The 11,163-nt window shown below is 39.1% G+C and overlaps 1 protein-coding gene across 1 annotated transcript; it reads right to left on the bottom strand.

Moving 5' to 3' along the window:
* Positions 1 to 257: 257 nt before the first annotated feature.
* On the bottom strand, positions 258 to 1,250 carry LOC103725542 (olfactory receptor 1102-like). The gene has a single exon (XM_008822832.1). It carries the CDS (start codon positions 1,248 to 1,250, stop codon positions 258 to 260), a length of 993 nt encoding a protein of 330 aa, XP_008821054.1.
* Between the last annotated feature and the right edge of the window lie 9,913 nt (positions 1,251 to 11,163).

Genomic DNA, 11,163 nt, shown 5'->3' with positions numbered 1-11,163 from the left:
CCCTGTGGGTGCTAGGAACCAAATCCAAGTCCTCTGCAAGAGCCATCAATGCTCTTAACCACCAAATGCTATCTCTAGCCCCTTACTTAGGTTTTTTTTTGGTTTTTTTTTTGGTCTGAACAGGGTCTCCCTGTAGCCCCAGCTGTCCTGAAACTCACTATGTAGACCAGGGTGACCTTGAACTCACAGAGATCCGCCTGCCTCTGCCTCCCAAGTGCTGGGATTAAAGGCATGCGCCACCACTCCTGGCACCTTACTCAGTTTTTAAAGTGCATTTTATTTATGAAACAATTTCTCTCAAATAACTTTCTCATTGCGTCTTTTACATCCTTATTCCTTAAACTGTAGATGATGGGATTGAACATGGGTATCACAATGGTGTAAAAGGTTGACACTACCATGTCATGCTCTAAGGTATAGTTGGAACGTGGTCTCACATACATGAAGAGTATTGTACCATGAAAAATGGACACTCCAGTTAGGTGAGCTCCACAGGTAGAAAATATTTTTCTCCTCCCTTCGGCTGAATTCATTTTCAGAATGGTCACTAGGATGAAACCGTAGGAGACCAGGACGATCACGACGGTGGCTATCTCTATGGAGCCCACACAGTAGAAGAGCAGAAGCTGGTTGATGTGGGTGTCAGAACAAGAAAGAGCAAGCAATGGGGGGATATCACAGAAGACATGCCTGATTTCATTGGAGCCACAGAAAGAAAGGCTGAAAGTGGCCACTGTGTGTATCGTAGCGTGCAGAATTCCACCAGCATAGGAAGCCATGATAAGCGGCACGTAGACTCTGGGAGACATGCTCACTGTGTACAGAAGTGGGTTGTAGATGGCTAAGTAGCGGTCATAAGCCATCGCAGCCAAGAGGAAACATTCCGTGGTACCACAGGTAGTAGAGAGAAACATCTGCGCTGCACATTCAGCAAGTGAAATGGATTTATTCATCGCAAGGAAATTGACCAGCATTCTGGGGGTCAGTACTGTAGAAAAGCAGGCGTCCAGCAAGGACAATACACTCAGGAAATAGTACATAGGGTTGTGGAGCCGGGAATCGCTAATGACCAATACAACCAATCCCAAATTTCCTATCAGAGTAAAAAGGTAGATGGCAAGAAATAAGAAAAATAAAATGACGTTCATGTTAAAATCGTCTGTGAATCCCAATAGGATAAACACAGTGACTTCAGTCACATTGTTCACCTGCATCCTATGTGCATCTGTATCTGATGGAGCCCTTGACATTCCTTGTTTATGTACAGGTTCTGAAGGCAATGCTTTGGGAACTTAAGAGTTCACCCAGCCGGATGCTTCTGGTCACATGGTGAAATAGCATAATGAAGCCTTGTCATTGCTGTGTGCAAAATGAGCCGAAACAGATTCATTTTTCTGTTTAAAGAAATAGAACTTTTTCTGTTGTTTACTAAATTTACTCAGCTTTTTTCAAAAAGGCAATAAAATTTTCTTAACTTCCCATTTATTTTCTCTCAAATTTTGTCATCTCATTTCATGTCATATTAACTTAAAAATCAGAGAGCCTAGCTGGACGTGGTGGCGCAGGCCTTTAATTCCAGCACTTGGTAGGCAAAGGCAGGTGGATCTCTGTGAGTTCAAGGCCAGCCTGGTCTGCATAGTGAGTTCCAGGACAGCTGGGGCTACAGGGAGACCCTGTCTCAAAAAGACCAAAAAAATAAAAAATAAAAATCAGATAGCCTGAACATACGCATATAGACTCCAAACTTTACTGGTCTTATTAAACACAAAACACACTTACATAGTAACAATGGGTTGAGTTTAACTGAATAAATCAATATGAGAATTATTAAATAAGTGTTATAAGTTAAGCAGAAACAAGCAAGTTTATACTTACATCTACAGAAGTTGTTCATTTCTCTTTCTCAGCAAAGCATCTGAGGTCCAGCCTTTGGAAGCTACTCCATCTCTCTAGTATTGAGGGCACAGTGATGGACAGAACAGAATCGCTTCTAGAAAAAGTTGAATCCTGTTTTCTACTTAATACTTTGTATTCAAGTGACAAATATCACCAATTATAAATTTATGGTCTCTATTGATTTTCCATTTTCTTACTTTTTTCTGGATTAAATTATCCATTTATTTATTTATTTTTAATTTGTGTATATCAGTGCTTTGCCTACATGTTCGTAGGTCCATTATGTACATGCAGTGCCTACAGAGGCCAGAAGGGGACATCAGATCTCTCGGAACTGGAATTCGAATTGCTGGGAGCCACCATGTATGTGCTGGGACCTGACCTTTGTCCTCTGCAAGACCAGCCAGTACTTATAATCATTGAGCTATTTCTCCAGCCTCTGCTTCCGGAATTTAAATTAATAGTCATGTAGCATTTATCAGCTTCTATGCTGATTGTGCCAGACAATTCTCTGAAATACATTTCTGTGAAAACATAACCATGGCCACTTCACATGTTTATAGCTCATCTGAGGTTTCTCAAAGTGCTATGTAAAATTTACCCATAAGTAATACAATTATTTACATATAATAATTTATTGCTAAAAAGCACAATAATTGGCACAAATATTTTGTGTCCAAAATAACTGAAAATGCATCCTTCTCTGATCAGAATACTTGTGTTGTTGAAATGAGATTATTAAACGGCCCATCATTTTTCCAAGATTTTCAAATGCAAACTGAATGTGGGTCATTGATAGAGTGCTTAACTAGCATTCCTGAAGTCTGGGGCTCAGTTCCTACTATAAACAGTCTGGCAGAGAGGAAGATATTCTAAAGAGTTACTTGTGTCTGGATCCAGCAGTCTATTGAAAAAGTAGAGCCCAAAGAAATGGGAATTTCCCTAGAACTCTCCTGCTGGATGAAGAAAAAGGCAACAGCCAGAGGGACACTTGTCTCTCTGAAAGAGTTTTCATGCAGTTCTAAGAACTTGTCACACTACCTTAAAGGATGACACTGAAGCCCAGACAAGGAGAGGAGAACAGCTTTACCTGGACTGCTTAGGTGTTCATTTCCCTGATCCTCTATTTAAACTTTGGTCTCATTACTAGATCCCAAAGGATCTTTTTGTCCATCCTCCCAACGTGACCACATTGAATAAATTTCTTCCTTTTACTTTTAACTATTAATTTGGCTTCTCAAGGATGTGTGGCTGAACTTGATTTCTTGGGATGCACACTGTGATCCCAAGTTCAGTGCCACTGACATTGAAAAATATAAACAGAAACAAAAGCTACAAAATTTTCAGGATTGTGATTTTTCTTTCTTTCAGTATGTTTACACTTGGAGGGGTAAGCTGAGGTGCAGAGACCTATAAATGATTTTCATTAAAGCCTTTCACTGAAACGAAGGTAGTTAGCAAACTAATTGAAAATTATTCTTAGAATAAGAAGCCCCATGCCTTTTTTACAAAGAAATTTCCTGAATATGTGTGGATGATTTTTCTAATACATAGAACCAATAGTTTTATAAGTGTGTGGTTGTAAACAACCAAATAAAACACTGATTAACTTCTTGGAGAGCTCCAGAATTTTAATTTTAAAAAACTAACTAAAATCCAATTTCTGGGTAAATTTAACACTCACACAAGAGATGGTGCCTTTGCCAGGTTGGCCTGCCCAGAAGAATGTTGGGCCTGCACTCTAATCTTTTGAACAAAAGTTTTATTTTAATAGGTTTTTATTGTTACTCTAACAAGATTATTGTAAATGAGAAAAGAAATGTATTTAAACTTTAAACTCCTGTGTTAATAATCTTCAATTTAGCATTTAATAGCAGCATAAGGTTAGAAAAGAATAGGATTGGCTTAATTTTTGCTGTAATGTCATTTTCATGAATAAGTTATCTCTACAGATCATTCAGCAATAATATATATAGATTATATATGTATATTACAATGTGTACTATGTAGCCCTGGCTATCCTAGAACTCACAATGTAGATTAGACTGTCCTCAAGGTCATAAAGATCTGCACACCTCTGCCTCATCTGACTCTTAAATGGTGAGGTTAAAGACATTTGCCAATACATACAGAGAAATATTTTTAAATTAATGTTTTAAATTTATGTGAAGAATGAAATAATATGAAATATTAAACATTACTTACAATTTTACTTATTAAGGCATAAAAATTAATAGGAATTTGCAAATTCAATATTTAGCATATGCTAATACAGTACTCAAGAGAGAAGAAAGCCATGACAAGAGCACAACAGTTCCTGTATAATTAAGATGTCAACAGGGAACAGACATGTACATGTTATGTATATTTTCAAATCTATGTTCCAACCTGCTAAATAAATGATTCAATGTCCTTTAATTGATGAGAATAGTGAGATGTGACTAGTCATAACCTGAGTAGCAGTTTGTAGCAGAGCCAGGAATCACACCCAGATTTTCTCTATCCATTCTTTTGTTATATCAAAATGTTGAAACCATTATGTCACTAGAAACAACAAATTATATAAATCACATTTCTACATATTTGATTCATTCATAATGCAATTAATTTTAAATAGGCTATGATACTAAAAAATATGAAAATAAAAATCCTTGATTTTTAGATTAACTTCTTAATTGAAAAAAATATAATTAATTTAAATGTCTCAGTAAGAAAAAAGTAAATCCCCTAATGGCATGTAACCAAAGGCTTATTTTTAAATTTTCTAAATTGTACATGTAAGAATTCTTTATTTGCACTGCTCTTGTCATGCTTTGTTTTATCAAGGAAGCTCAAAGAACTTCCTAACTTAATCCCTGTTGAGAAAAGTACATGGGGCATCCTGCCTCTGTGCTCTGCTGTGTTCTTAGAAAACAGAAAAATCAATTTCAGGTTAAATGAAACCTTCTATCTCTATTTAGAGAGTAACCCATACAATTTGATTGATAATCAATGTTTATGGCTTCTAGATAGTTCATGTGTGATAGAATTTGCTCTTACCTTTAGAAAACAGTGTCTCAAGTCAACTAAGGCAAGGTATGAACAGTACCCATTTTTCTCCTTATACCAGGTTCTTGAGCTCTTCTGAAGTCCTTAGGGATTTGCCAAGAAAAAACACAGTAAAGCTCTTCAGGGACAGAAAAGCAACCAGGTGATTTCATTTGCTTACAATAGTAAGCAAATTAATAACTTACAGTAATGACTATAATTATAAAAAAGATAAAAATGATTATAGGAATGCAAATTAGAATCTAATACTTACTAGCCCTCAATACAAAAAGCATATGCTTAGTAAAGAAAAACAATTATAATGACTCAATACGTAATTCCTGCTCTGATTTTATGTGTTATGGTTTTAATAAGGATTCTAAACTCCAGTTTCCCTTATTACATTCTTCTGAATACAGATAATTAGGAGGAGAGTTAGGGAAACATATAAATATTCTTTGCAATTAGTCATGATATTAGAGCTCTGGTAAACACGGGTCAATCTTTTAAGTTTTATGGTAACTATTTTTTGTTTTGTTTTTTTGAGACAAGGTCTCCCTGTAGCCCCAGGTGTCCTGGAACTCACTATGTAGACCAGGCTGGCCTTGAACTTACAGAGATCTGCCTGCCTCTGCCTCCTGAGTGCTGGGATTAAAAGCATGCACCACAATCTTGGAACTTGCAAATACTGATCTCTACATTTGTACATGTCTATATACAAGAGAAGTCTCCAAAAGATTGCAAAGAAATTAGGTTCCCCTCTTTTGTGCTCTTAGCTTTCTAAATAAAACATTTAGAAACTACATGGAAGGAAGGTCAAGTTCACCTCTACGGCTTTAGGAGAAAATAGGGCAGGTTAATTAAAAATCTTCAGCTTCTTAGGAGAAGGAGATGGAGAAGAAGAGGAAATTCCATGCTGTTTATATGTATCCACATGATAGTAGATGGTGAATAGTTTCATAGAAAGAAGGAGAAGGCTTAAGAGTGTCAGGGAAAGCATACACAGGTTTTGGAAAAAGAGATAGAAAGAAGAAACATAATTTATGGAGTGTTGGCGCTGTATGCAACTGCAGCAGAAGGGTTTCAGGAAGGATGAGTACACTATATTTTGAGAAAGGTAAATTATTCCTCCCATCTCTTTAGCATGATTTTAGATGAACAAGACAGCTTGTGAGGTGGGTTTTTGGCCAGATTATAGAAAGGCAGAGCTGGATTAACTCCTAAGGAAGGAGACAATACTGGGTAATGTTCTCATCTTTGGAGTAGATCAGAATGGCATCTCCATGCAGTCAGGGTTACAATCCCTTCTTTAGACACGAAAGAAATAATTTTCCCTTAGTGGGTCTCAGCAGAGTCCTGATATCCATCCTCAATGACCTCCATAACTACTGTAACAAAAATGATGTGAAAAAAAAATGTATGATCTAAGGAACAAGCCATAAAAGAAAACTAAATACAAAAGGCATAGCAGCTAAACTACTGTTTTCCAAAAAATAGGAAGAACATTTGCAAATCAGAAAAAAATAAAATAAAATTCCCAATTAAAAGACAAATGAAAGCCGGGCTTGGTGGTGCATGCCTTTAATCCCAGCACTGGGGAGGCAGAGGCAGGCAAATCTCTGTGAGTTCAAGGCCAGCCTGGTCTACATAGTGAGTTCCAGGACAGCTGGGGCTACAGGGAAACCCTGTCTCAAAAAGTCCAAAAAAAAAAGACAAATGAAAAACCTTAAACTATAAGACCTCTAAAGAACACTTATACATAAGACCAAAACACATATGAAGCTAGACATAGTGACATGTATCTGTAACACCAGCATCTGTTAGGATGAGAGAAGTTGATTTGAGATTCAGGGCCAGGATGGGTTACATAGAGAGATTCTGTCACAAACAAGCAAAGTAGCAAATAAACAAGGAAACAGAAGTATATGAAAAGATGTCTCAACTGGCATAGAGCAGTGAAATCTTAATTAAATAGCAAGGATACCAGTGCCTGACAATTAGGAGAAACAAAGGCAATTCCTTATGAAGATGGTGGTGGTGTGAAATAGGAACTTTTGTGTACTTCTTGTGGGAATGCAAAAGTTATGTGCTGATTTGGAGCAACTGGAAGATTTTTATGATTATAATCACACTTTTGCGGGGGATTTGAGCCTGCGACCCCCCACGCAATGATGGCTGGGGATGAGTAAGCACACCATTCGCCAACCCTTGCAGCCCCCCAGTACGGGGAACAATCAGGCACAACGGGGAGTCTAGTCAAGCAGGAACTCATTTATTGCAGGTGTTACAGAGCTTATAAAGGCATGTGGAAATCCCCCTCCCCCATGAGGGTGTATCTTAAGGATGGTCACACACTGATCATGCACTCCTCAGCAGTGCGGAAGTATCCTTCAGACTTTTAAAACAAGTCAGGCCATGCCCCAGTAACTTCCTCTCGGACCTCTGCAAGGTGGGACCTTTAGGTCCCCACACACTTTTACTTGTAATCTAGTGACAATAACCTTGCCAGTTACATAAAGGAATGGTAAATTTAAATCTACAAAAACTATGCACATATTTATATTTGTTTACAATTATTAAAAGCCATATTGAGCCATGTTGGGGACCTAGCTCAATGGATAAAATACTTGCTGCACAAGCAAAGCATGAAGATCTGGGTTGATCTCCAGGACATACATAAAAATACCAAACATGGTGACATGCACTTATAATCCTAGCTCTTGAAAGGTGTAATCAGGTGATAACTTGGAGCTTGCTGGACAGTCAGACTAGCTTAATCAGTGAGTCACAGGCAAATGATAGACCCTGTTGCAAAAGACAAAGCGAGCATTGACTGAGGAAGACAGCCTTGCTTGCCTCTGGCCTCTATAACTATGTGAACACAGTACAGGTGTGGTCTTCCTGCCACTACCTCCCAAGTGTTGGTATCACAGGTATGTACCACTAGGCCTGAACTGAAAAAATTATTTGTTCCTATTATTATTCACATTCTTGTCTTTTTTTTGTGAGCCTGAGTCTTATTGGCTGTGCCAGCTCTCCTGCCCACCAGAGAATCTTCCTCATGCAAGAGTATTATGCATACAGAAAGCCATAACTGGCCAAGTGTAGAGAATAAGAGACTGCAGTGAGTGTGTCCCTGGATAGGACTCCTATATTAAGTCTCACCCACCCATGACTTAGAGACCATTTCAGAAGAGGGGGCAAAAGATTATAAGAGCCAGGGGTGGTGTCTGATCATAAAGAAACACAGGCTTCCAGTCATCTGGAGACTTGAAATATGAATTTATGGCAATGCTGTAAACACACAAAAGGTCCATGAAAATTCATTTAGACAAACCCAGCATAGAACTGAGGAAATGAGCAGCAGGTCCCAACACTAGCAAAAGAACTATTGGCAACTGATCACTGCTGGAAGAGGGACAGTTAATCTTCTGTAAGGGAGAGAGGCAAGATAGACTTATGAGGCTCTAGTAGATGAATATGCCCTGATGGATGTCTTGGGACACAAACTTGATTCAATAGGCTTTAGAGTATATGACAGAATTCGTGAAACCCAGTGTAAGGGGATCGGGGGGGGGGGAGATGTTATAAAGATGTTTTAGATGTTTAATGAGGGGGCTATACATTAGTACTATAATTCAAAATATAAGAATATGAACTTACCATTTGACCTGTTTATACCACTCCTTAGCATATGTCCAAAGGACACATTCTATTGCAGAGACACTTGTACATCCATGTTTGTTGCTTCTCTTTTCACAGTAGCTCAGAGATGGAAGCAAACTAAGCATCCCTCAACTGATGAGTGGATAATGAAAGTTTGGTACATTTACACAATGAAGTTCTACTCAGCAGCAAAGGAAGATGAAATCATGAAATTTTCAGGTAAATGGATGGAGCTAGAAACTGTTTTACTAAGTGAAGTAACACAGACAGAAAAACAAACAACATATATTCTGCCTCATATGTGGATCCCAGGATCCTAGCACCTAATCCTTTTAAGTGAGTATGTGTCTAGACATAACTTCAGGAATCAGAATAATAAAAAGGAGCCAGGGAGTTAAACAGAAAGAAAGATCCTGAGAAAGGTGTTACTAAGGGACAAATGGATAAAAACGGGGTTAAATGGGAGGGGAGAGGGCAGATCATACAAGGAATCTTGGGGATAAAGGGAAGGAAGGAGCTCAAGAGAGATGGGACTATAGGAGACTGGTATTATCAAGGGATAAATGGGGAAAATGGGGACCCTTTAAGTGGGGAAACCATGGCAGAAGGGTCAGAGAGTGAATGAGAGGGGAGAGATAAATAATGCCCAGGTGGTTTTAAAAAAACAGGGGGAATCATATTAGTCCAACAACCTAATGACAAATTACATATACAATATCTCTACATGAGTCCACGTGTATAGCTAATGGCTATATAACAAGAAACAGTGCCAGACAGGAGAAACCTTCCTTTGAATTGTTGGCCAAGGTGATCCAAGAGACTCCCCAAATTAAACAGGCTATTGCCACAGCCCTTGATGACCTTCCAGAACTTGAAGGTAAGACCCCATCATGGAAGGGTTAGGTAGGGAGAAAGAGAGGAAAGATAAATAATGCCTAGATAGTTTTAAAAAACCAAAGCAATCATATTAGTTCAACAACCTAATGACAAATTACACATACATTATCTGTACATGGGTCCATTGTATAGCTAAAGGTTACTGTAAAGTGAAATTCACCTCTGGGAAGCTTGTGCTGCATGCACTCTAAGCTTCCAGGCTCTCTGTGAGGCACTGCAAACTTCTCCCCTGACCCTATCCTTATGATGACCAACAAAACCAACACAATGTATTCAGGTTTATTACAGTTTATGATGTCTGGAGGAGGGTTTCGTAAAAAGGCATGCACCAGTGGTCTTTTTTCCCTACATCTAGGCTGAGCTTTTCAGATTGGTGGCCACTGCAGTGCTGGCCAAGATGGTGAATGTCACACCACCTCCCCAGCTTCCTCCATGTCTGTTCTTGGCCCCTTCACCTCATGTAGTTGAAGCTGACCAATTGGGTGGAAGGGGTAACTGTCTCCCTCTCTTTCAAAGGAGCCTCTTAGGGTTCAAACATCTACCTGTTGCTAGTCCTTTTGGAGGAAAGTTCTCTCCAACACTCCACCCTTTCTTCTGGCTCCTACAATCTTTTCTGCCATTCTTCTGCAAGAGTTGCAGAACTTTGGAGGGGGTGACAGATGCAGGGTGATCTCTCTTTTATTGTGGCCAGATATTGAACTCAAGCCTTCTCATCATTTTTCTCAAGATGTAGCTCTTGATCCATCTCAATGGTATCTCTCCTACTATAAAGACAAATGAAAAGAAGCGGGAACATCTAAACAAACATGGATGCAAATACAAATGTTTAGAATATACTTTAGCAGATGTATCATATTTATTGAGCAAAATACTTGCAACAGCTTCCCCGCTGGGACCTATAACCTTCCCTGACAAGGGGGTGGGCCTAGTCTACATCACCAGATGTGTGTTCCACCCTGAGGGAGTACCTTATCCAATTAGAAAGTTGTCAGTTGTACATATGTTAGTCAAGTCATTATTTCAACAGCAGGCATTGCTTGGCATGTCAATAACATGCAGCACGCAGGGTCCAACACTGAGGAGTATTATAGGGAATCCTTCTCCCCCAGCCATCTGCATAGCATCTTCTGGCACATTGAAAGCCATCCATCCACTGGCAGAGAGTTTCCAGCTTAATCTCGGCTCCATCTCTCACTTTCCAACACTCCCATCGTGCAGTGCCTTCAGAAACATGGCCTTACCAAATTTTCCTGGTGTACAACAGACATTAGTAGCAATAGCCTTGGTTAATTTGAGGACCTTTGGGAACTCTCTGGCTAAAAGCTCATGGTGGGGGCAAACCACCCCTAGTACTGCAAATTTTACTTAATGTATTAGTCAGGGTTCTCCAAAGAAACAGAACCAGTAGAATGAATATGTATAGAGATTTATCAGCTTAGCTCACAGGATAGAGTCCAAGTAGTCCAACAATGGCTGCAGCACACTGGAGAGGCTAAGAATCTGTAGTCGCTCAGTCGAAAAGCTCATGGTGGGGGCAAACCACCCCTAGTACTGCAAATTTTACTTAATGTATTAGTCAGGGTTCTCCAAAGAAACAGAACCAGTAGAATGAATATGTATAGAGATTTATCAGCTTAGCTCACAGGATAGAGTCCAAGTAGTCCAACAATGGCTGCA

This window comes from Nannospalax galili, unplaced genomic scaffold (assembly GCF_000622305.1).
Source record: "Nannospalax galili isolate Female #2095 unplaced genomic scaffold, S.galili_v1.0 scaffold2789, whole genome shotgun sequence".
Lineage (NCBI taxonomy): Eukaryota > Metazoa > Chordata > Mammalia > Rodentia > Spalacidae > Nannospalax > Nannospalax galili.
The sequence above is the reverse complement of the archived record's forward strand: the minus strand, read 5'-3'. Positions and strand labels throughout refer to the sequence as shown.